The sequence below is a fragment of the Brachyhypopomus gauderio genome, chromosome 2, assembly GCF_052324685.1.
Source record: "Brachyhypopomus gauderio isolate BG-103 chromosome 2, BGAUD_0.2, whole genome shotgun sequence".
NCBI lineage: Eukaryota > Metazoa > Chordata > Actinopteri > Gymnotiformes > Hypopomidae > Brachyhypopomus > Brachyhypopomus gauderio.
Window position 1 is genome coordinate 7,025,317 of NC_135212.1, and position 26,746 is coordinate 7,052,062.

Consider the following 26,746-nt stretch of genomic DNA (forward strand, 5'->3'; position numbering starts at 1 on the left):
GTATATTATAAAATACACCATGTGTAACAGGCTAAGCGACATGATATCTTACAGGCGTTATTCTTTCAACTTCTCGCTCGACTGTTAAGCGCACTGAAGGTCAACTCATAATGATACTGGATCGCGAGACCGAGCAAATGCGCGAGACAGAGCACTCTCCTTGGGGTCAGCGAGGATAAGGAGAAAATAAGACTGAAAATCAGAGGGAAAAGATCAGAGACTGGCGGGGGTGGAGGAGAGGCGGTACAAACCGGTATACCCGGATACACGCTAAAACGGCTCGCCCGCACTGCAGATTAACTCTTGTAATGCCGAGGATGCTATTGGTGAGTACCGGCTATATTACACACTGGCTTTTAGATCTATGATCGTGACATAGTTGTCTTTCCAGATAGCAACAAATGAACCGCTATTTTGTCACCGGTACCGGTACTTTACCGCTGTCCGTTGACCGAGACCGCAGGTATGAGGCACATCATATAAGCATAGAGTCTGGTACAACTCAGTCCTATCTGTCTCTCTCTGTCTTGGTGTTCCACTCTTCACGTTAACGCCACACACACCGTCTACATTCCAAGCCACAGTGCTTCAATCACAAACGAATCAAAACGTTGCACTTATTGTCACTGCTAAATCTTCGAGTGTTGGGTCCGTTTCAGCACCAACGGTTGGACAGCACCTCTTAATCAGGCGACACCAGCCGCATGTTTGACGGGATCTCACGTTTAGTTTTAGTAGTCTGCTGTCTGCTTAAGTATTTGTTTCATATTTCATTTAAGTATGTAATTGGAAAATTCCATAATGCAGCACAACTTAAAAATATATAATCATATTTATGCTTACCGATTAACTCTGTTATCGTTTGAAACTTCTTTGTGGGTAAAATCGAGTGGAATATTAGATACAGTTCATTATTATTGGTATTTTTTTACAATGCTCGAGACGACCTCGGGGTGAACAGACAGTTAACTTCCCACGTTAAAGAAAACGAATTATGTAGTTTCAAACGATTTCCTAATTTCTGATCATTTAACATTCTGTCCCCAGAAAAACCGTAGCTTATCCCGCTCCCTTTATAACATGCATGAAGTTGTTTTCTGACTAAGACGTCATAATTCTTGATATCTACACCACCGTGAAGGATTTGTTGTGGTTCACATCGTTAAGGTCATTATGAAGATGAGTTGGGTTAAGACTAAGGAGTTATGTAGTGTGATCTAATGTACTGTATAATTGTCAAATAATTTGATACAAAAGCTGATTTTTCTTCAGAGCATTCTAGTACCGCTTCACTGTGTCCATGCAGAACGCAGCCTACTTACAGCCTACTTAAAGCAGGTTGTCAGTTGAGGTCAAACTTTTTCTCTAAACGAAACTCCTAAGCGCAAGGAATCAGTGTGTTCGGAAGCAGAGAAATCCGTCACAGTGATAAATGATTCAGGAAGAGTCGGGATAGAAACGTAAAGACTAAATAAGTGAAATCGTTAGTCTTAAAAATTGTTTTAATAAAACAATAAAAATCACTATCTTCAAAAAAGACTAAATGTGATTAAATGTGATTGTTTTGTGCGAAAAGAGTTAAATATGCTCAGAGAGTGCTCAGTATTAAAACCGATCAATGCATTAACCTAAGTAGATAGGTAGCTTATATAGAAAGGTAGGTAGCCTATGTAGGTAGTCTGTGTAGATATGTAGGTAGCCTATGTACGTAACCTATGCAGATATGTAGGTAGGTATCCTATGTAGATAGGTAGGTAGCTTAGGCAGATATGTGGGTAGCCTATGTATGTAACCTCTGTAAATATGTAGGTAGCATGTAGATATTTCTTATATCTCTCATGATGTAGGTAGTGGAGCATTTAGCAGAGCAATAATGTATAACCTCCAATGCTGTAAGTTATCAGATGATCAACTCACACACGCTCTCTGTAACACACACACACACACACACACACACACACACACACACACACACACACACACACACACACACACACACACACACACACACACACACATTCCTTTGACTTATGCATATAACATTTATGCAATGGTGTGTGATTCTATAGGAGGCTGTGTACAGGTGCAAAATAAGAAAACACTAGTACGATGATCTTAAGTATTTCGATACATTTTCAAGTCCTGCAATTTGGAAGGATGCTTTGATTCATATAAGCTCAATGCACGTTAAATTGAATTTATTGGGGGAAATCCTTGTATTTGTGTTTATTGTGGGCAGTGCTGGTCTAGGATGCAATAGGAAATTTTTGTCTGCAACAAATTTTGTATTTATAAGCATACTTTTACAATTGTTTATAATCAAGTGTTTGAAACCTTGCTGGGAGGTGGGGGTTCGCCTAGGGTTACAATAATAGTGGTTTGTGCTTCCCACACAGATCTACTTCACTAGAGTTAACAGAACCGTCTGTCACCACCACTACAGTTCAAGCACAGCAGTAACAGTCCCAAAGTGTATTTGAGGAAGCATTTGAGGTTGCATGTGAACAGCATTTGAGGCATTTGAGGCATCTGAGGTAATCTGAGGTAATCTGAGGTAAGTCTTGAGGTATATGAACTGTGCCAGTAACACTGTGTTTGGCTTGCAGGGTGTGTGCAGGCAGGGCTGGTAAATGCCTCCATCAGCCCTCAGTAACGGAGCACTGGTGCAGAGTGACACTGTATCTCACCTCATGCTCCTGCATAGGCAGAGAACAGCACCACTCACGACCCAGCACAGCCAACACCACCCACAGCACAGTCATCACCACCCAGCACAATCAACACCACCCAGCACAGCCAACAGGACCCAACACAGCCAATACGACCCAGCAAAGCCAAAAGAACTCAGCACAGCCAACAGGACCCAGCACAGTCAACACCACCCAGCACTGCCAACACCACCCAGCACAGCCAACAGGACCCAGCACAGCCAACAGAGCCAGCAGCAGGACCAGTTACTGCAGCCCAACACTTGTGATCGTGCTGTGATTGTGGATGTGTCCTTCATCGTCTGTCAGCACACAACCTTCCCCGCATAACCACCACTGACCTCGCCGTCTCCAGCCAATACGGTGACGCGTCGGAGAGGGGACAGCTGGGCCATCTGATCGGGCGTGTTGTGGGTTTAGCCGTGGGTGGGCTGCAGGTGCCGGATGCAGAATCTCTTCGAGCAGAACTTGGACATGGCCACGGCTCTGCTCGCTGGAGAGAAGCTGAAGGAACTGATTCTTCCGGGCTCCTCGCAGGATGAGAGGGGCGGAGCTCTCGCCGGACTCATGGTGCAGCTCAAACTCGAGCTGCCCTTTGACCGGGTCGTCACCATAGGAACAGTCATCATCCCCATCCTGTTAGTCACCCTGGTTTTCACACGAAACTTTGCAGGTTGGTGTTTGGGGATGGGCCAAACGTACAGCCAAATGTACTGATCAGTTCTGACGTCAGATCTCTCTACATATCTACATACTGAATACACTGTCCACCAAACCTCTGTGAGACCTCCATATGTGGCTTTTTTAGTCTTTATTTCATGGGATGCTAGAGTCAGAATTTTCACACGGTCCCCGTAACCCCACAAACTTCACTGTGTCCACGCTTTACACACGGTCCCCGTAACCCCACACACTTCACTGTGTCCACGCTTTACACAGGGTCCCCGTAACCCCACACTTCACTGTGTCCACGCTTTACACACGGCCCCTGTAACCCCACAAACTTCACTGTGTCCACGCTTTACACACGGTCCCCGTAACCCCACACTTCACTGTGTCCACGCTTTACACACGGCCCCTGTAACCCCACACACTTCACTGTGTCCACGCTTTACACACGGTCCCCGTAACCCCACAAACTTCACTGTGTCCACACTTTACACACGGTCCCCATAACCCCACACTTCACTGTGTCCATGCTTTACACACGGCCCCTGTAACCCCACACACTTCACTGTGTCCACGCTTTACACACGGTCCCCGTAACCCCACACTTCACTGTGTCCACGCTTTACACACGGCCCCTGTAACCCCACAAACTTCACTGTGTCCGCGCTTTACACAGGGTCCCTGTAACCCCACAAACTTCACTGTGTCCACACTTTACACACGGTCCCCATAACCCCACACTTCACTGTGTCCATGCTTTACACACGGCCCCTGTAACCCCACACACTTCACTGTGTCCACGCTTTACACACGGTCCCCGTAACCCCACACTTCACTGTGTCCACGCTTTACACACGGCCCCTGTAACCCCACAAACTTCACTGTGTCCGCGCTTTACACAGGGTCCCCGTAACCCCACAAACTTCACTGTGTCCATGCTTTACACACGGTCCCCGTAACCCCACACTTCACTGTGTCCATGCTTTACACATGGCCCCTGTAACCCCACAAACTTCACTGTGTCCACGCTTTACACACGGTCCCCGTAACCCCACACTTCACTGTGTCCATGCTTTACACATGGCCCCTGTAACCCCACACACTTCACTGTGTCCACGCTTTACACACGGTCCCCGTAACCCCACACTTCACTGTCTCCACGCTTTACACACGGTCCCCGTAACCCCACACACTTCACTGTGTCCATAGTTCCATTTGCTTTGGTCTTTGGGTTTTTCTTGGCCCTTAGACGCCTTTAAACAACCGTCTGAGATCATTTTCATTAGCGCACACCCTCCTGCACATTTGCTATGAATAAATCAGAATAAATCAGAAGAAATTGTATAGTTATGTGAAACGTTTACCTTTAAGTATAGATTTGTTAATGTTAACTAAACAGGGTATGCGTAGCCTAGCACTGGAGGAGCTAAGTGCAGTGCTGAGATGTGGGAGATTAGGGGAGAGATTAAGGGAGGGAGGGCTGAGAGGAAGAGAGCCAAGACCCCCGGGAGGGGGGGGCTGTTACGCTGAACGCTGCGTCAGTCTGACTGCAGAGCAGCATAAACCAAATGTGACCTACCACAGAACTGCTGGGGACACGTATAGGACATACAGGCGCAAATACAATAGATCCATGGATGACGTTATGCTAGACTGCTTACAGAACACATTTAGAGTTGGAAATAGATGTTCATAGATTCTAACAAATCATTTAAATGTGATATTCTGCTTGAATCCATGCTAGAGCATTAAAACTTTTGGAGCTATTTGTCCATAGCAAAGTAGAAATAAAAATTGATTTCTTTCTGAGTAGTGTAAATTCTTTGCAATATATATGGAATTGAGAATGTGATCTGTTTTCCTGGAGTGATGCGAATCTCATTTTCATATATGTGGTCTCATCATAATGAGACATATTCAGCAGTAGCGTATTGGGTTAGCATCAGGCAGAGGAAAACCTAGTGACCTTTTCATATTCTGTCGTGCTCTGTGGTGTAACTAATGTCCCACTCAGTCTTTGTCCATTACTTTAGTACTTGTAGTGATTCTCAAGGCTGTGCAGACATTCTGTCCCAGGCACTGTAGAGAATTAATGGACAGTCTGGAACATGTTTCTTCAGATGACTCCAGCTGTCTGCGTTTGCCTGCAGGAAGATTCTGTTACAGTATCTGATATGTTGTTTAGTGTTTATCACCACACCAATCTTAAGGACAAGCTCATAAACAAAGCCTGTTTTCTGATCTTCTTCTACTCTTGTTTGTGTTAAAGAGGAATCAATATACTGCTACACCCCACACAACTTCACCCGTGACCAGGCCCTCTATGCCCGAGGCTACTGCTGGACGGAGCTACGGGACGCCATTCCAGGGGTGGAGCCCCAGCTCCGGCCCTCGCTGTTCGAGCACAAGTTCCTGCCCTACGCCTTGCTGGCGTTTGCGGGGATCATGTACATCCCAGCTCTGGGCTGGGAGTTCCTGGCCTCCACCCGCCTCACCTCGGAGCTCAACTTCCTGCTGCACGAGATCGACAACTGCTACCACCGGGCGGCCGAGGGCCGAGCGCCCAAGATCGAGAAACAGATCCAGTCCAAAGGACCCGGCATCAGCGAACGCGAGCGGCGCGAGATCATCGAGAACGCGGAGAAAGAGAAGTGCCCCGAGCAGAACCTTTTTGAGAAGTATCTGGAGCGGCGAGGGCAGAGTAACTTTTTAGCCAAGCTGTACCTGGCGAGACACCTGGCCATCATCTGCCTCAGCTCCATCCCCATATCCTACCTGAGCGCCTACTACGCCCGTCAGCGGCAGAACGAGTTCACGTGCGCTCTGGGCGAACCGCCCGACGTGAGCAGCATCCCCGAGCTGCGGCTGAGCGTGAACTGTAAGCTTCCGGCCGTGCAGCTCCAGCGCATCATGGCCGCCGTGGACATCGCGCTGCTCTGCACCGTCAACCTCATCATCCTCCTCAACCTCCTGCACCTGTTCGTGGTGCGCAAGTCCAACTTCGTGTTCGACAAACTGCACAAGGTCGGCATCAAGACGCGCAGACGCTGGCAGAAGTCGCAGTTCTGCGACATCAACATCCTGGCCATGTTCTGTAACGAGAACAGAGACCACATCAAGTCTCTGAACAGGTTGGACTTCATCACCAACGAGAGTGACCTGATGTATGACAATGTGGTTCGGCAGTTACTGGCTGCCTTGGCCCAGTCCAACCACGATGCCACGCCCACTGTTAGGGAGTCTGGGATCCAGACAGTGGACCCCAGCATCGATCCCTCTGTTCTGGGTGTGGGGGAGCTGGGAGTAGAGACGGTCATCAAAAGATCCCGGAAGAAGATCAAGTGGATCCCCTCATCTAACCCTCTGCCTCAGTCCTTTAAAGTAAGCGGAAATGTGATCACATGTAGCATTAGCATGGTAATGAACAAAGTGTTAAGTCAAAATGTCAGTGAATATGAATGACTGAATTGTGCCAGACTGAATTGTTTTATAAGAAGTACTGCGTTGTGTTGCTACACTACTGATTCAGGCCTCACAAGCTCGGTATGCTTTCTACTCCAGTTGGACACTCAGAAAGGCATTTAGCACTGATACCACTCAGACCTCATTTGTGGGCTAAATTATAACCGAGACAAGATCATAACGGGTCCTCAATCGTTTTCCCGGATTCCATGAAGCGGATTCCCTTCATGTTTTATGGAGTGGAGAAACGAGTCTCTGCATAAGCTGTTAATGAGGAATCATGATGTGTAAACGCCACAGAGCACAAGACCTATTAAACACTGCAGCATTATGCACCCTCATATAACTCAAGTCCATCAACACTATTTTTAATATGTATCTAAAGTCTCAGAAATGATGATAAATGTATCTTAGGAGTCTTTCAGATGGAAAATCATCATCTGTGTTTAAATGTGCAGGAGCCGCTAACGTTGTCTCGCTTGGAGAACAGTATGAAGGCCGAGAAACCCAAGCCAGTGCGTCGCAAGACCGTGGCAGACAGCCTCATCGCCCCTCTACTGGACAACAAGAGCACTCCCAACCCTCCCAAAGGTGACCAGCTACGTCAGGCCCATAGCGAGCTTGAGATCCCTCCAGCATGTCCGCATGAGGAGCAGGTTTGATCAACGTTATGAAAATCACCTGTTTAATCTGTTTATTAATATGCAGAAACAAACAATGGCACAGACAAGAAGCACACTCGCAACTTCTCCCTGGACGTCCATCCGTACATGTCAAATATCTCAAAGCCTAAATCCGAGATGACTGAGACCCAGCCGCCGCCTGCCGGCCACTCCATAGACACTGTGTACATTGAGGGCACTCACTCTATCGTCCACGTCTCTGCGGCCCTCAGTGGTAACTGTTTTCTGTTTTCTTTTGTCTGTACCGATAAGTCCTCTTGTCACATAAATTCAGTGGTTCTCTGCATAACCCGGAGCATAAGCCACAGCTTCATCTGAAGAACTGTGGTCTGTACAGCTCAATATTATATAACCATTCATCATAATGATTTTCTGTGCTATTTTTTGCATTAACCTTTAGAAAAGAACGACCCTCCTCCTCTGTCTACCACCACTGCCTTTTCCACGGTGACCCTCTCCACCACCTCCTTCATGAACGGAGGGACGGCTGGCTTACATCCGCCCGAGTCCCCTGAGAGCAAGGATCCGCTGGAACAGAACCCCGAGCCGGAGACCCAGCTTGCGTCCTACGGCTGCAAGGCCTCCCATCCTCTGCTCAGCATCCATCACACCCTGTACGAGGACGAGGAAGAGCACCGTGGCCATACAGACAAACTGGTTGAGAGACCTGGTGAGCTCATCACTGCAGGAGACTGTTGATGGAGTTTGCACGCACACACACACGCACGGACACACACACACACACACACACACACACACACACACACACACACACACACACACACACACACACACACACACACACACACACTTGCACATCTCAGAGTTTGCACTTAGTTTAGATATTTCATGTCTTGATCTTATCTAGTTCTTGGAGGGGTGGGGTGTGGGGAGAAACTGCCAGCAATGTGCTGATCACCTCATATGACATCACGACCCCTCACGGTACAGCGCACATCACCTTATCACCTACAGTGCTTTAGTTGGAAACAGCGAAGATCTACACTGTCCACCAAGGAGCTCATAGAAGACAGTGGAACAGCTTTATTAGAAAGGTGGACCATGCACATACAGGTATCTTAAAGATGTTTATTTGCACCTCAGACACCAGTAATGATGGAAGACTTATGATGGAACACTTGTGATGAGACAGTTGTGATGGGACAGGTATGATGGAACTGTTCTAATGGAACAGTTCTGATGGAATGGTTGTGATGGAACTGTTTTGATGGAACAGTTGTAAAGGAACAGTTGTGATGGAACAGTTGTGATGGACCAGTTATGATGGAACAGTTGTGATGAAACAGTTATGATGGAACAGTTATGATGGAACAGTTGTGCTGGAACAGTTATGATGGAACAGTTGTGATGGAACAGTTATGATGGAACAGTTGTGATGGAACAGTTGTGCTGGAACAGTTATGATGGAACAGTTGTGATGGAACAGTTATGATGGAACAGTTGTGATGGAACAGTTGTGCTGGAACAGTTATGATGGAACAGTTATGATGGAACAGTTGTGATGGAACAGTTGTGGTGGAACAGTTATGATGGAACAGTTGTGGTGGAACAGTTATGATGGAACAGTTGTGATGGAACAGTTATGAAGGAACAGTTGTGATGGAACAGTTGTGATGGAACAGTTATGATGGAACAGTTGTGATGGAACAGTTATGATGGAACAGTTATGATGGAACAGTTGTGATGGAACAGTTATGATGGAACAGTTGTGATGGAACAGTTGTGCTGGAACAGTTATGATGGAACAGTTATGATGGAACAGTTATGATGGAACAGTTGTGATGGAACAGTTATGATGGAACAGTTATGATGGAACAGTTGTGCTGGAACAGTTATGATGGAACAGTTATGAAGGAACAGTTATGATGGAACAGTTATGATGGAACAGTTGTGGTGGAACAGTTATGATGGAACAGTTATGATGGAACAGTTGTGCTGGAACAGTTATGATGGAACAGTTATGATGGAACAGTTATGATGGAACAGTTGTGATGGAACAGTTATGATGGAACAGTTGTGATGGAACAGTTATGATGGAACAGTTATGAAGGAACAGTTATGATGGAACAGTTATGATGGAACAGTTGTGGTGGAACAGTTATGATGGAACAGTTGTGATGGAACAGTTATGATGGAACAGTTGTGATGGAACAGTTGTGCTGGAACAGTTATGATGGAACAGTTATGATGGAACAGTTATGATGGAACAGTTGTGATGGAACAGTTATGATGGAACAGTTGTGCTGGACGTCATTTCAATTCCAAGAGGAATCCTTGGTGCTCACTTAAATAGAATGGTTACCTGAGACATTCCAAAGGAAAAGGGTAGGAAAATTAATGAAAATTTATGCTGGTGTTTTATAGACCTCCCAAAACGTATATTCTGAATCAATTGGACATTTCCCACAAGATTTCATTTTATTTTACTGTCATCTGGTTGCCATCCTTTTGTAGATTTCAAAAGATATAGAAACGCAATATAGATATTCTTGAATTATGCAAATGCACACTATTGTTGTTGCAATAATATGTATATTTGAAATATACACACAGCACATACAGAACATATGAACACACCCACCATTGCGTCATGTTATTCTACAACCAGGCCAGCAGCAGTTTGTGGGAGCCTAATGGTCATTTCATCTTTGTGCACTCCTGGTATCAGGAAAGAAGGTCAAAAGCAGGAGTGTCCTTATTATGACCACAGAACCATGATGAATTCACTTACAAGAAATGGGTGCTGTGATTACGTTACGTGTAATGGGACATATTTATGGGAGTACGGGCAGACAGGGCAATGGACTGTATGATGGCTAATGCAGTAATGGAAGCAGCTGGAAGAACAGAGGATGACTGCTACCTCTCCAGCACAATCACCAGCTGAGTGTCCACAAGGACTGAGCCTATGAGACACACCTCCAGCTCCCATGTCACAATGAACTCATGGAGTTGTGTCACACCTTACACAACCTATAAGGATCCTGCGCACAGCATTTGAAATAAACTATGGAACTTTGTGAAAGTAATAGTTAAGAAATAGAAAATATGACCCATCATTGTAACTGTGTAATACATGCCTTATTTTGCACTGTATTATGTCCACTAGTAATTACAAATTAGATCTCTTTCAAGCATGTTATAAAACCAGTTGAGAGCACCTGAAAGAACTAAACATGTTGAGATGTATTCCTTCATATGATCATGATCATCTCTTATACACAAATCAAACTGCCAACCATTGCTGAGCGGTGTGTCCATGGACGTCCATCTGTCAGGGTCTCTGTGTTCATGGATCACAGAAATCTCAATGCTTACGCAGCAGAAAGCGAAGGTCTGGAGTCAGTGAGGCACGGTGGGCTCAGAGCCATTTATTAATTTACATACTGTCATATGCTTTGAGACTTTCAGAAATATTCAGTTGTACTGTAGATGGACTTCAAGTAGCCTGCTTATTTCTAAAGTATACCAAGAATACTTCAAGCATAACTAAGATATCACATTAATTATATACTGCCTGTTCATTATACTCAGTTGCATTAATGAGTTACAGTTTTTCTCAGTCGATTTTGGTACATTTCTCACATCATGGTTTACATTGGCATCACAATAAGTGCATTTCTCAAAACAGTTAGTGCCAACAGCAAAACTCAATGAAATACCTGCAAAAGCACATTCTTCACTCAAAATTCTTTATTTTTGCTTCAAAAATATTTAGGTCAGTCAATTTGTCAGTGCCATCAGAGTATCTAGTCTGTGTGCCATTACCTATGAACAAGGCAGTCAAAATACTTAGTCATGTTGTCAGTGCAACTATGTCACAGTCAGTGCAGACTGTAAGTATATTCTGAGGCAAACTAGCTAAGCTTTTGATTTCAAGAATGCTGCACATTCTGTGGCATATCAAATGAAACAAATGAAACAATTTTCTTGTTGTGTGAAAATGGAACCTCTGCCCCCCCTATGGGCTACACTTAATATTCTATGGTATAAGAATGCAAAAATGCAAAACAAAAAATTGAATACAGTAACATCAGAATTTCTGTCAATGTGCAGCATTACAGCAGAGAGCACATTTCTGAATTACATACATGTTTTCTCTATGAAGTGATTGAAGACACAGTTGTTCTTCCAATATTCGGCTGCACCCAACGACCAGCTTGACATACATATAAAACATGGTCCACAATTGTTGCCCTTATTTCACTGTTTTGTCCCCTCAGACTTACACCACACAGTCTTACCCCTCTACACCACATAGTCTTACCCCTCTACACCACATAGTCTTACCCCTCTACACCACATAGTCTTACTCCTCTACACCACACTGTCTTACCCCTCTACACCACACAGTCTTACTCCTCTACACCACATAGTCTTACTCCTCTACACCACAGTCTTACCCCTCTACACCACATAGTCTTACCCCTCTACACCACACAGTCTTACCCCTCTACACCACATAGTCTTACCCCTCTACACCACATAGTCTTACCCCTCTACACCACATAGTCTTACTCCTCTACACCACACAGTCTTACTCCTCTACACCACACTCTTACCCCTCTACACCACACAGTCTTACTCCTCTACACCACACAGTCTTACTCCTCTACACCACACAGTCTTACGCCTCTACACCACATAGTCTTACGCCTCTACACCACACAGTCTTACTCCTCTACACCACACAGTCTTACGCCTCTACACCACATAGTCTTACCCCTCTACACCACATAGACTTACTCCTCTACACCACACAGTCTTACTCCTCTACACCACACTGTCTTACCCCTCTACACCACACAGTCTTACTCCTCTACACCACACAGTCTTACTCCTCTACACCACACAGTCTTACGCCTCTACACCACACAGTCTTACGCCTCTACACCATAGTCTTACTCCTCTACACCACACAGTCTTACGCCTCTACACCACATAGTCTTACGCCTCTACACCACAGTCTTACGCCTCTACACCACACAGTCTTACTCCTCTACACCACACAGTCTTACGCCTCTACACCACATAGTCTTACGCCTCTACACCACATAGTCTTACGCCTCTACACCACATAGTCTTACTCCTCTACACCACAGTCTTACTCCTCTACACCACACAGTCTTACGCCTCTACACCACCACACAGTCTTATGCCTCTACACCACATAGTCTTACGCCTCTACACCACATAGTCTTACTCCTCTACACCACACAGTCTTACTCCTCTACACCACACAGTCTTACGCCTCTACACCACATAGTCTTATCCCTCTACACCACAGTCTTATCCCTCTACACCACACAGTCTTACCCCTCTACACCACACTGTCTTACCCCTCTACACCACAGAGTCTTATCCCTCTACACCACACAGTCTTACACCTCTACACCACTCAATCTTACCCCTCTACACCACACAGTCTTACTCCTTCTTGGCTGTTCACCCTGTACATTGCCTCGTGTTTCCATTATGAGACATTGTGATACTGCAGTGTTTAGCGTCTATAAATGTTTGCCAATTACAGTAAAGGTTCATGAGACGCACCTCTGACCTATGGTTGAAACCATTGGTCGATCTAAACCTTCACAAATTCCCTTTCTTACTGTAACTGAATGTTCACCTGTGAACAATTAAATCAAATTAGGATAAATTACTAAAATGTAACAAAAAAATAATAATAAATAAATAAATAAATAAATGTAAAATGATGCCTTAGAGATTATGACAACATGTTCAGCACTTCTGCATGTAATGACCTAGGCGATGACCTAAAGACTAAATATTTTGGAGGGTAAGACAATTCAACACACCAAATGTTTTACAACACATTTTGAAAAACATGACTTAAGCAATTGATAATGCAAAAAACAACAGACAGTTGTCCATGTCCACTTGCAAAATGTACAAAAGCATTTGCAAAATGTGAAACACAATCAGAAATGCAATTACGATGTGCACAAGTGACAAGGAGTTGTGGAGATTGAATGGACAGTTTTGAGAATTTCAAATCTGATCTGAGAAATGAACCAAATCGACTGAGAAAAACTGTAACTACAACTCAAAAACATCACCTTGTTGGAGTTGAACAAGCTTGCCCCTCACTGTATTTCAGTTTCACATACACACACATTTAACTGCATTTAGAATAGGAACTGTAGCTAAAATGGGTCTGATTAGTTTTTAGGCAGGTCAGGTAGAATAGACTTTAGCGTTATTCGACATATCCTTGACAATCCCTTGTGGGATATTACTGGGAAATGTTTTAATGTATGTAGTGATGATGTAAAAAGTATCTAAAAAATACTTCACTGACTAAATGATTTAAAAATGTCTCATAGGTGTGATATAGGACTCTTATGTCAGAATTGAAGATGACCCTAGTACCTTTATATGTGTATGTATCTTCAAATCTACATGGTTCTAGGTAAAGTTCTTTCTGGCTTCAAAATTATGTGAATGTAATTTTAGAACATTTTCTCTAAACATCTTTGGGTGTTTCTGCATCTGCACATCATCATCATCAAATCTTATGCAATACTGATTTACACATGATTAGAAAGAGATTACTGATTGGTTAAATCTTGTGCCATCTAGACCGTAACCTTATATGTCATTTATCTCCACACACAAAGATAAAACACATTTAATGGCTGATATTGCCATTCTAACATAAATCTCCTCTGCTTAAGTATTACATGTATCAGGTAGGAAAGTTGATGTGTAACAAACAAAGTATAATGCACCAACACAAACCTATAACACTAACAGCATCTCGCCACAGCATTGCCTTTGTGTACCTAGTTACACTGTTTCTCATGGCAGCCTGAGTAGCAAACTCGGAACAACCTTGAGGCTTTTGGTACATATACAGGTCACCAGGGAGATCACTAGTCTGTTGCCAGCGTGGAGTGAGAGGAGAGTGGACACAAATGCTGAGAGGAGTGATATTTATTAGGGGAAAATCCAGAGACAATTATTTGCACAGTCCAAGGTCATAACAAGACAGAGACACAACTGACATGAACTACAGGCTCAGACATGTTTAATATAGAACATTATCTAAACAAATAAAAGACATAAGACAACCATACAGCACAAGCAAACCGTGAACCATCAAATAAGAACACTCACACAAATGATCCAGGACAGAATAGACAAACACATAAACCAAAACAAACACTAACTTGAAAACCATAACTGGAGACACTCACACAAACTATAACAAGAGCTGCACACAAAACAAAGACCAGCAAAGAAACACCAAACACACAGGACTTTAAAACACTGGGATGACGAGGGGACCAAACAAGAAACACCAAACACACAGGACTTTAAAACACTGGGATGTCGAGGGGACCAAACAAGAAACACCAAACACACAGGACTTTAAAACACTGGGATGTCGAGGGGACCAAACAAGAAACACCAAACACACAGGACTTTAAAACACTGGGATGTCGAGGGGACCAAACAAGAAACACCAAACACACAGGACTTTAAAACACTGGGATGACGAGGGGACCAAACAAGAAACACCAAACACACAGGACTTTAAAACACTGGGATGACGAGGGGACCAAACAAGAAACACCAAACACACAGGACTTTAAAACACTGGGATGTCGAGGGGACCAAACAAGAAACACCAAACACACAGGACTTTAAAACACTGGGATGACGAGGGGACCAAACAAGAAACACCAAACACACAGGACTTTAAAACACTGGGATGACGAGGGGACCAAACAAGAAACACCAAACACACAGGACTTTAAAACACTGGGATGACGAGGGGACCAAACAAGAAACAGGTGACACTGATTAACAAGGGGCGTGGTTACAAATAGACAGGGGGGACCAACTGAAGTGACAACACGAGCACATGGAACAAGGAAACAAGAGACATGACTGACAGGTGGGGGGCGGGGCTAGACGTAACAACTACACCCTATTTAATGGGGCACCTCAGAGTAGTGTTCCCATGCCCCACTATAATCAATAGAAAGCCGACATGAAAGCTTTAATGTTTTACATTGTAATCTGGATTGTTGAGCAGAACTACATGACAAACATTAGTGCCATGTTTATTCACAACAGGTAGACCTACTACATTTCCCATAATGACCCAGAATTCTTCTAAATGCCACTTCCAGCTAACACAGTTTCAGAGCCAGTTTCTCTGTTCACTTAAAAGGCTAGAATTTAAAAGCAAGTGAACCAAGCAAGATATAATGTAGTAATAACACATACACTTACAGTAAAGGCTAACCACTTATAATCATTTATCCTACCAAATTAGACCACTGTAACAATATTATTCAATTGAAATGTTATTAAATTATTATACAAAAATAACTTTTTACTCCTGAAAGAAGTGAGAAAACAGTCAGAAATGAACAGGGAGCAAAACTGAGATGAGAAGAAGAGACAGAAACAGTGGGAGCACGTACAGATCAGGTAGAAGCAGTAAAAAGGAAAAGAGAGAGAGAGAGAGAGAGAGAGAGAGAGAGAGAGAGAGAGAGAGAGAGAGAGAGAGAGACAGGCAAAGAAAGAAAAAGAGACACAGAGACAAAGAGAGAGAGAGAGAGAAAAGAGAAATGAGCAACAGAACAGGGATAAAGAGCCTTATATGCACAATTTTGATTGGCTGGTAAGATTAAAGCTTGGGCCTCACACACTTAAGGGCGGTGGGGGGCGGGTGGCAACCGGGTCTGTTGTCCTGGGCCTCAGGGTCAGAGAAGCAATAAGACATTAACTAATTTAAATGATTGTGCGATTGCTTGATTTAATAATTGAAGGGGTACTAAAGGGGCGGAAGGGAGGTGAACACTTCGTGTTCATGCCCCGGTCCCCAGCAAGTCTGTCAACTGGCCTGAGTAGTGCTAATAATATACAGCCTAATAGTAGACTTGGGCATTTTCATCCTGTTAGCTTGACTTTGCTATCTAGTGTCGGGGCAAAATATATATTCGTATATCGCGTATTTATATTTGTATATAGTGTAGTTGATGTTGATTCCGTTTGGTAATAGTGGCCATTCTGTGGGGTTGTTTTTCCAGTAACTTCCCTTTCACTCCCTTTTAGGGCGTACTCACACTAGGCTCTGTGATCCGGGCCCGGTGTGAGTACGCCCACACTAGTAATCTTTTCCCCAACGGTGGGCCTGGATTTCCCTCAGATGGCGCTATTTCTATGGCATTTGTTTGGTGTTGTCGTACTAAGAACTCTGAAGTTTGCGACAGGTGCATTTACATGGGAAAAAATCATAAATGGAGAATAAATAAACACACTGCAAGTATGATGACCGGTTACATTTATAGGAAAGATTTTCGTTCGAAATTACGTCATTCTGTCTTTTTTATCAACATTGAGACCACAGTTAAAACACATGAACATAAATTGTATTAAACCATTTTAGTAATTTTATGTCAAGACTTGTAATAATTCACAAATGTATAAAACATCATGTGACAAATCAATTGCGTGCTGTAACGCCATATCCGGACGGGATTAGTTTTACATGAGGTGAAGTAATTTAGGACATGATAACGCAAATACATCCTATAGCGCCTCCTTCCTTGAGAACAACCGCGTTTTTCCCGCAAGATACAACAGAATATTTACCACATCGCTGTGAGAAGAGTTCCTTTTGTGTATGACAAAAAGCTATATAAAGACCTAAACCGAACATATAAGCTTACATTTAACTGAAGATGTATAAACACAGGTTGTTCTAGCTAGCATTAGTATTCCAGTTTCAAGTATTCAGTATTCAGTTTCAAGTGTGTACATTTGTGTCTAACCTACAGACACGGCAAAAGTTGATTTTCCTTCTAACCTCTTGTCCTCGGTTGAAAGGCGGTGGACTACAATACCCAGAAGTCCTTGCAGAAACTCGGGGACCGTATGACTCTTTTATTTGGATCAAGCTGTCTCGCTGATGTGTCGTAAGTTTCGTCGCTTCTTGTGAATGTAATAAGCGTTCTGTGCAGTTTTTTTTTACAGTTTGTAATTATTTTGGTGAGCATTCTGTTGTAATCATTAAACTATACGATCTGACACCACGACGAGACATGTTTATTCAAACTCTGAAGTAAATAGTTTATCTGAAGACATGTAGCCACCTCGCTAGCCGGTTAGCCACGGTGCTAGCTATCTGAGCTAACTCTCTTTAGGCTGAGTAACCTTACAAGATAACTGTTACCTTCCTCCACAAATACCAACAGTTTTGTTGGTTTTTTTAATCGAGCTGTCGTCGACACCCTCGTATCAGATTGTCAGAGCTTTGTGATGAACTAACTAGGTAGTAACCAGGTGGTGAGTACATGTTTCTTGGTATTGTGCTAGTTAGGTGGCTGCTGAGATTGCAGCTAAGTCATCAGGGTGCCCAGGTCGGTGATCCAGGTTTAGTTAGTGTGGATACTGTGTTTTACTGGGCTGCTCTGGTACCCAGTGAGGCTGGTGGTACAAACAAACCCACTGGACTACCTCCACAGCGAAGCCATGGTGAAGGTATACGTGGTCTTGGGGACAAGATGCCACTTGAATGATGTAGTTGACCACGTCTGTGGTGTCTTCTCAGATGCCAACGCCATTGTAACACAATCCGCCTATGAAGCTGACTCAGTTAAATTTACAAGTCTTGTTTCTTGCTAGAGAAACTGAGGGTCCATTTGATGTGACGCCCCACCATGGATCAGGGACACAAGTCGGAGGTAAGGCTGGCTCTCCCAGCTTTGGACAAGCATGTGGTCTTCTTGGACATATTTTTCACTTAATATGTGTTTATACGATGTGATGGGTTAAAACATATAAACCATGCCGAATGGTTGTATACTAATCAAATCGTGATCATTTTAGACCATGATCGGTTTTGGTCAAAAATAGTCTTTCAGCTTGTATTTGACCTTTGCTGACAGTGACACCTGCTGACAGTGACACCTGTTGGATTAACGTGGTTTTCACTTAAATCTTACATTTCTACTATTGAAGAACATGACGTTATCCGTGTAAAAGAAATATGATCAGAGAAATTATGGAATGTGTATGTTCTTTAGTTAAATGTGTACATGGATTGATTTCAGCTGGTTGTTTGAATATATTAATTCGTTTTTGATCATCTAGAATTATGGCTAATCTGGACCTAATCCACACATGATTAAAACAACATATACTTATTTTATTTCAAATACATGTCGCATAAGTTGTCATTAGATATGCATACAGTTTTTTCATTGGACTTTATTTCCATGACAAGTTATTGCTCTTAAACTCCAGTCTTGGATGGCCACAATACAGACAGTGTTTACTGGACCTAGCTCTTAGTCAGCAAAGCATCTACAGTGTGTGGCAGATTTAATAAAACTTCTACAGTTAATATCTCAAAATGACCCTGTGGTACTAGTTCCTTTTTTTAGAAAGTGCTGATTAAGACTTGTTTATTTAGGTGGACTATTTCCCATAGTGAAGGAACATTCAGAACCTCATTTGGGCATTTGTGTTTTTTAATAGCAGCACTGATAACCTTAGGTACTATCTGGGTTTTAGTGTTCTGTTGCAACCCTCGATCATGCCTGATATTGATTTAAGCTGTTGTTTTGCTGTTGATTTCATGTTGGGTGGTGGTGGTTTTTCCTCGCAGGACGAGTCCGTCAGCCAGTGTGAGGATCACGAGCACTCGCGGTTTTCGCTCGGACTCTGTGAGTTTAACCACTGAAGGTCCTCAGTGTGTGCTAATGTGTGGCCTAAATAATTTGAATACCCACATGTGACTGAGTGTGTCTGTCGTACTGCTTTGTATATGAACTGTTCCTGGTACATTTCATTCTCTCTACCTCTCTTTCTCGTTCTTCCCTCGCTTTCTTTTTCTCTGTCTCAGCACTATTAAATATAAAGCTGAACATTCTCAGTGGAACCAGTAAGAAAAAAAGCAACATGGTAATAATAATTAAATAAAAAGAGCACTAATAAAATAAATGATAGATTAGCTGTAGACCCATGTTGCAGTAGGGTTTAGTGACATTCTGACCGGCTCTTAGGGTGTGGCATGGAGCCATGTGGTTCTCACATTTAGTTTGATTTATTTTCCTTGTTTGTGTGAATTTTGTACAGTAAAGGAGAGAGTGCAGTGCTCTGTGTTGACCTCACCACTCCCCCATCTCTCTCTCTCTCTCTCTCTCTCTCTCTCTCTCTCTATGCACATCCCCCCTCTCTCCCTCTCATGCACTCTCCCTCCCTCTCTCTTATGCGTATCCCCCCCTCTTATTCATGCTCCCTCTCACTCTTTTTCTGTCCCTCCCCCATCTCTCTCTCTCTCTATGCACATCCCCCCCTCTCTCTCCCTCTCATGCACTCTCCCTCTCTCTCTCTTATGCGCATCCCCCCCTCTTATGCATGCTCCCTCTCACTCTTTTTCTGTCCCTCTCCCATCTCTCTCTCTCTCTCCCTCGCTCTCTTCCTCCCTCCTCTGTGTAGCGGACTCCGAGGCAGTGGAGGCCCTGTGGCGGGTGCGTGCTCAGCGGAGACAGGCCAGTCCCGACCTCCCCGACACCGTAACACGTCTCACTACTTCAGAGGGCAGCGTGGTCTATCTGGTGGGCACGGCTCACTTCAGCGACAGCAGTAAGAAGGATGTGGCGACGGTGAGACTAGCACACTTGGAGACCAACAGGAAATACCCGCATGCTCAGGAAGAAGTGCAACATGTTGAGCATTAGTAAAAGCCTATAGTCATATAGACATGATAATAGTGATAGTCATTATAATTGCAGTAGTCATTATAATAGTAATAGTCATTTCAGTAATTGTCAGTTTTTCATTCAACTGAATCTAAAATCTAAATCTAAAATCTTTCCCTTTTTTTGCATCAGAATATTAGGAGGCCCAGTGGGACATTAAACTAAAATAGATGTGCATTTCTTGAAGAAAACAGTGTGTGCAAACTGCAGAAAGCAGGAGGTCACTACACCGTTGCTAGTAGTGGCTGTGGTATACCAGGTGGTTGCTGTGTATACAGCGGTTGCTGTTCATAAACAAACAGTATCTGGTGATACTGATTAGCTTCAAAATGCTCTTTCAGTTAATATGAACTGTTTACTGCAAGATAAGGGCTGTAGTGTCCAGTACTATTTTAAATATTGGTGAGTAACAACTGTGTCATGTTTCTTCTCTAAACAGTATCTTTGCTAGTTGTTCAGCCCACCTAGCAACAGAGGGGGCTTTAAATTGCCTGAGTCTGCTAACAGTATCAAACCCTAATCTCAGAGGTAAAACCAGAGGCTGCGCTGTCTTGCCACCACAGCTAAGCTTAAAGAAGCAGTGTGTAAGTGGCTTTGGATAAGAGTGTCTGGTAAATGCCCTAAATGAAATGACTACAATGGACACTGGTTTTCTCAAACCTTTTGCATCATGGGTTGTTGCAGCTGGACTGTAATTAGCTTGACCCCCATATTTCATAGTTTCCTTGAAGAGAATCTTGGCTTGGATGATAAACAGAATAAAGGTGTTGAAGACATAGAGTAACCTGCAGTTAGATGAATAGAAAGATAGATTTAAAAAGAATTAACTTGATCCTAAGAGAAGTAGTAAAAGAAATAGAAGAGAAAATGTAAAACAAAGAGAAAATAATCAAAATGAAATAATAATTGACCATCAAATTCAGGCTAAATAAGTTAATCTGAGTTTTGTTTTTTCTCCTTTCTTTTAAAGATACATTGCTTTATACATCACTAATGCATTCATGTTAACAAACTGATCATTTGACTTCCTTTATAGAAATTTGCCCTCGTGCCTGAGAGTTTCTGTCGGTCTAGTCAGAGTCAGACACACAGACAAGCGTCTGCAGCCTTCAGCACGGCCCTCAGGTGTCAGTCCAGTGTGGGATCATGGGGCTCCTTTATGTTTTGTGTGGTGGCTCAGACGATCCGGGCGGTGCAGCCAGACGTGGTGGTGGTGGAGCTGTGCCAGTACAGAGTGTCCATGCTGAAGATGGATGAGAAGATGCTGCTGAAGGAGGCGAAAGACATCAACCTGGAGAAGGTGCAGCAGGCCATTAAACAGGTGAGGCCCTACACACGCTGCTCACCGTGTCTCTGTCGTCATGTCACCCTCCTCACGCTCTCTCTCTTACATCTCCCCCTCTCTCTCTTACATCTCTCTCTTTCTCACGCTCTCTCTCTTACATCCCCCCCTCTCTCTCTTACATCTCTCTCTTTCTCACGCTCTCTCTCGCCCTCTCTCTCATATATCCCAGAACGGTGTTATGTCAGGCCTCATGCAGATTCTGCTGCTCAAAGTCTCCGCACACATCACGGAGCAGCTGGGTATGGCCCCTGGAGGAGAGTTTAGAGAAGCCTTCAAAGAGGTTGGTGAAGACAGATTCAGCCATCACTCATTCACATAAGCTCTTCACTGTAGCGATAAGTCAGCAGATGATGTGTGTCTTCGTGTAGAACACTGTTTTATGATTCCGCTTGATCACTCTTGGCACATTTCTGAAGTAGCAACATGACAGTCACAACCAGTTCAGACTTGAACAGGACCCTCTAAGATCCTCCTCCATTCCTCAGGCGGGTAAAGTCCCCTTCTGTAAGTTCCACCTTGGGGACCGGCCAATCCCAGTGACGTTCAAGCGTGCCATTGCTGCTCTGAGCCTGTGGCAGAAAGCACGGCTTGCCTGGGGGTTGTGCTTCCTGTCGGACCCCATCAGGTACCCGTCGTTCATCTCCTCTCTCACCGCTGTGCGAGAACCGTCCATCCACAGCCGTGACGCACAAGTGCACACTGACTGCCCCCTACAGGCCGTTATGTAAAGCGCGTCTTTGTTTGCTCACCAGCAAAGAGGATGTGGAGAAGTGTAAACAGAAGGATCTGCTGGAGCAGACCATGTCGGAGATGATCGGCGAGTTTCCTGCGCTGCACCGCACCATCGTGGCAGAGCGGGACATCTACCTCACGCACACGCTCAGACAGGCTGCCCGCTGTGTGGAGGCGCCCCCTAATGCCCAGAGTGAGTAGTGCACGCGGTGCCCCCTGCTTTTAGTGATTGGGGAAGTGCTATTAGCCTGTGGTAGGAGGAGGCATCATGCATGTTGATATGCAGTATGGATGGCCCCTGACATTACAGGTGTGTCGCCGCCAACGTCCAAACAGACGAGACAGGACCTTCTAGGACATGTTATTATAGGTGCTTTCTCTCACTCTGAAATATTATACAGTATTTGCATTGAATCACAGTGTTCTTGAACAAAACTATGCATGAATTGGCTGACAAGGGTAAATTAATTTAGATTCATTTAGTAACTGTGGCTTTCTGTTTAGTTGCTGTACTTTTCATATATTGTTCATAGGTACAAACAAACGCTGTCTGCAGGGAGGCAACTGGGTCTTGCCTCAGGATCAGAGGGGCCCATAAATGAGCACTATTCAATTATTTTAATTCTATTATTTTTAATATAATCTTGGTTGTTTCAATAATATCAAAAATGATTTAGTATGTAGTGGAAAACCTCACATTTTAGTCATATATATCTTATAAGGCCTTGACACATGTTCACACGGTTTTCTTTCTCACCCTTGTGTATAACTACGCATGTGAGCACTCTTTGTGTGAAAGATGCAGGCATTCATCATGACTGTAGCTTGCTTGTAGATAAGAACGTCCCGGGCACCCTCTGTATCCAAAATAATAAAACTCCCTGCTCGTTAGAGGGGCAGTGTAGCCTTGACCTGTTGAACCAGCAGAGGGAGGGATAGCACCCACCTCACCAGGCATGGACCGGACCAATGACACCTGACATCCAAAACTCTAGATTTATCTACTTTCCATTTTAATAGACTTTATATTATTTTGATATCTTACCCAAATGCTTCTGACTACTCTTGCTCACCACTAAGGTTCAAAATTTCAACGACAACATACATTGTAATGCACATGGATATACAGTGTTGTACAGGTGGACATTTGATCTTTCATTTATTGTTCATAGTAGTAATTAAGGCTTTTGACTTTGCTCAGAACTGTTAAACAAATGAGCTCTGGTATTTGATAATGTAGTATGTACTGCTTTCTGCATATTGCCAGTGTGAGTCTGTCTTATATATCCGGTCTGTGGTCTAACAGAAGTGCCTGCAGTGGTGGTGGGAGTGGTGGGAATGGGTCATGTTCCTGGTATTGAGAAGAACTGGGACCAAGAGTTCAACATCCAGGACATCATGAGGTGTGTTTTGTATTCTGTGAAAAATCACAGCACCATCTTGAGGAATTTCATATTGGTCATTTGCATATAACTACCTATCTCATGTTTTATGACGTGTCTTTCAGTGTGGCTCCACCCTCTCGCTTTGGCTGGGTGTTGCGGACTGTGCTGAAGGGGGCGGTGCTAACCGCTCTGGGATATGCCTGCTACCGTGCTGGAGGGGGTGTGGGGAGGGTCTTACTCTCTCTGCCCTCTGTCCAAACACTGCTGGAGAATTTGCGACCGGCCCCTGCTTGACCTTTTGACCCTCGCTAACCAGGCGACGCGCTAAACACCAGTGGCCTTAAGTACAGGAGAACGTCAGGGAAAAGGGGGCGGAAATCGCCGATACGCTTGAGAACACAACCGGGTTTTGGGTGGCGGGCTTGAACCCGCCCCCTGTCTTGGGCCCGCCCCCTGTCTAGGACACACATCCCATCTCCCAGAGCTCTGTGTCCCTGCAGGCATGGAGCTGTACTGCCAAAGAAGTCAGTACTTCTTTCCTCTGTTTCTGTTTTCCCATTTTCTTACAATTCAACAGCACATTCTCACCCCTTTAGTTCCTTTGCCTCTCTATATAATGACAACGTTGATGGATGAATAATAATAATAATAATGTTTGCTTTTGAAGTGATATGTTGACTACACGTCTTATCCTATGTAGCAGGAACAGAATATGCAACATAGCTGGTTGTTTTTCTGATAATTAAAGACTTTTCTGTAATACTGAGTAACACGAGCCTGATAGTGCTGCAGTAAGCACAAAATGTCCTCCTTTTTACCATTAAGGTATTTAACATTTGTTAAGAATGAAAGAAGCATTACATGAATTAGAATTGTATTGCAAATTATTATATACTGTCATGGTAAATTTATGTAATAAGGTAATGGCATTTTGACAAGAGTGATTTTTTCATGTGTGTGCATGTGCGTGAGCCTATGTGTGTGTGTGAGAGATAGGGTGGGGTAGAGGGGGTTGTAGATGTCTCAAGAGTCTGCTGGCTGTTTGTGACCATGTCATATAACACCCACTTCCACTGGGTTTATCTGAACGCAGAAGAATGTGATCTGGAGGGGGAGTACAGGATTACTCATCTGTAACCTGAAAGAGTTCCTCAAATATTGTTCTCAGCCCACATCAGAGAAATCCCCTTTCCCCCTGTGCTCACTTTAGCTGACCGGATCTTCTTGGAAAACTCCATGTTGCAGTGTTCATTGTTGTAGGGCCCCTAGGAGTGAACACGCAGATACTTAATTGTTTGAAAATGGCACCTGGATGTGTGTGTATCATCCACTACTTAAAGGGGGAGGGGTCTGGACGGAGTGAGTAGGGTCTTTGTGTTTTCTGACCTCAGATGAGAACACAATATGTGTGTCACTTGGCAAGTGCCTCACTTCATGTAACCAAGAAAAGTGCTAACAGATAAGACTGGTGAGATTGATTGGTTTGATCTCTCCATCTGATCGTATTATTAATAAATGGGTATTATTTAATGGAGTCTTCTCATTTATACATGTATTCAGATCTCAGTTTCAGTTTTATTCACAGTCATTGTGAGTTCCTAAGTTTAAGTTTAGGCCTAGTGCTTTTTCACTCTGCTGCTGAGCATATGAAGCAAGGTGTGCCCCCCACCTGACGAAACAGCAGTACACTCCATCTTAAAATGTTTCCATCATTATTGGATTCGCTAGAATCAAACACTTACTATTACAATGTCCCTTACAATTATGACTCAGTTGCTGTCCAGTGAATCAGCATAAATAAATTGACAGGCTGTATATTTCTCAAACTCCACCGTCATTATTTAATACACGCTCTTCTCCAGAGTAAAGAAACACGTTTGTCAGTAACACAGTGTGATCTCTGGGAGTCAAGTCATGGACTTTGGGATGCTAGTACCTTGCTCTACTGCTATACCCATTTATTAAATACCTTTTAACATGCACTTAATTTATTATGTGGACCTGTGTTATAAACTTCCCAGGTCATGTAACCATGCTGGCATGAAGCATGCACACTGCAAGTCATGGTTAGAACCTGAAGCTTGTGTATGTTCCATCCAGGAGGTAGTCATTATAGAGACACAGCAAAAGATTGTTGACAAACTTTGTGTCTGGTGCTGTTCTGGGACCTGATGGTCAAAGTCTTTTGCTGTTCTAGAACCTGATTATCACAGTCTTCTGCTGTTCTAGAACCTGATTATCACAGTCTTCTGCTGTTCTAAAACTTGATTATCAAAGTCTTCTACTGTTCTAGAATCTGTAGAAGTTGTTCTACAACTTGATTATGAAAGTCTTCTGCTGTTCTAGAATCTGATTATCAAAGTCTTCTGCTATTCTAGAATCTGATTATCACAGTCTTTCTTTTCTACTGCTGCTTTTTAAATTCTGTGCTCATCTTGAGTGCGCTTTAAAACAGGCTTTTGTGTAACCTCAAAATCACCAGCAGTGTTGCATGATTTGCAATGGTTTTATAGAATTTTTATATTGTTTGAGCTAAATCTGTGCAATAATGACATCCTGTTTCTCGCTTTGGGAATAATTCTGAAGGGGAAAACTGCATTTTGAGCCGTAGGGTTGTTCCACCAGAGGCACGAAAGCCTTTGGTAATTCTGTTAAGAAGCGACTACATGGAAATTTGTTTGTAAAAAAATAGATAATTATGATATTTTATTTAGAGGAAAATGTACCACCCTTTTCATGATTTTCCCAACGAGATGCGAAAAATATCCATACTGCATTTTAATTTGATATTGGCCATATGAGGCACTGTGGGACAGAGAGGTGATTGGTCGAAGATAGTTTGCGTTTTTGTAATTTTTATCAAGCCAAATAAAGATTATCATTCGCAATGCCATTTTAATATTGAGTCGTATTAAATACATCCAATCGTTGTCTGTTTTTGTCTTTTCAATCTCTCAAATTCGACATTGAAATTTTAGTAAACTTTGGTTCCGACGTG

The 26,746-nt window shown here is 43.5% G+C and overlaps 2 protein-coding genes across 5 annotated transcripts; both read left to right on the forward strand.

The window, feature by feature from the left end:
- Nucleotides 1–135: 135 nt before the first annotated feature.
- panx2 (pannexin 2) lies at nt 136–8,998 on the forward strand. Of its 2 annotated transcripts, none has more exons than XM_076985249.1 (6): nt 136–326; nt 2,607–3,381; nt 5,647–6,758; nt 7,298–7,430; nt 7,548–7,736; nt 7,923–8,998. In XM_076985249.1, exons 2-6 carry the CDS (start codon nt 3,153–3,155, stop codon nt 8,219–8,221), a joined length of 1,962 nt encoding a protein of 653 aa, XP_076841364.1. In that variant the 5' UTR covers nt 136–326; nt 2,607–3,152; the 3' UTR covers nt 8,222–8,998. The 2 variants fall into 2 exon arrangements, with proteins under 2 accessions (XP_076841364.1, XP_076841372.1); XM_076985257.1 differs by lacking the exon at nt 136–326 and adding an exon at nt 2,443–2,534.
- An 8,062-nt stretch (nt 8,999–17,060) lies between these two features.
- On the forward strand, nt 17,061–26,647 carry trabd (TraB domain containing). 3 transcript variants are annotated; one of them, XM_076985263.1, is made up of 11 exons: nt 17,061–17,182; nt 17,408–17,496; nt 18,206–18,264; nt 19,191–19,248; nt 20,024–20,190; nt 21,467–21,607; nt 21,801–21,911; nt 22,117–22,256; nt 22,384–22,556; nt 23,670–23,766; nt 23,871–26,647. In XM_076985263.1, exons 3-11 carry the CDS (start codon nt 18,241–18,243, stop codon nt 24,040–24,042), a joined length of 1,083 nt encoding a protein of 360 aa, XP_076841378.1. In that variant the 5' UTR covers nt 17,061–17,182; nt 17,408–17,496; nt 18,206–18,240; the 3' UTR covers nt 24,043–26,647. The 3 variants fall into 3 exon arrangements, with proteins under 3 accessions (XP_076841378.1, XP_076841381.1, XP_076841384.1); XM_076985266.1 differs by lacking the exon at nt 17,061–17,182 and having other exon boundaries at nt 17,243–17,496; XM_076985269.1 differs by lacking the exon at nt 17,061–17,182 and having other exon boundaries at nt 17,485–17,569.
- The last annotated feature ends 99 nt before the right edge of the window (nt 26,648–26,746 follow it).

What these genes read in the sequence shown, in the direction of transcription:
- panx2 (XM_076985249.1), top strand. Translation starts at nt 3,153, where the DNA reads ATGCAGAATCTCTTCGAGCAGAACTTGGACATGGCCACGGCTCTGCTC. An exon ending in TTTCACACGAAACTTTGCAG is followed by an intron (nt 3,382 to 5,646) that starts GTTGGTGTTTGG and finishes TTTGTGTTAAAG; the next exon opens with AGGAATCAATATACTGCTAC. An exon ending in CGTCTCTGCGGCCCTCAGTG is followed by an intron (nt 7,737 to 7,922) that starts GTAACTGTTTTC and finishes ATTAACCTTTAG; the next exon opens with AAAAGAACGACCCTCCTCCT.
- trabd (XM_076985263.1), top strand. Translation starts at nt 18,241, where the DNA reads ATGGATCAGGGACACAAGTCGGAG. An exon ending in TTAGAGAAGCCTTCAAAGAG is followed by an intron (nt 21,912 to 22,116) that starts GTTGGTGAAGAC and finishes TCCATTCCTCAG; the next exon opens with GCGGGTAAAGTCCCCTTCTG. An exon ending in AACATCCAGGACATCATGAG is followed by an intron (nt 23,767 to 23,870) that starts GTGTGTTTTGTA and finishes CGTGTCTTTCAG; the next exon opens with TGTGGCTCCACCCTCTCGCT.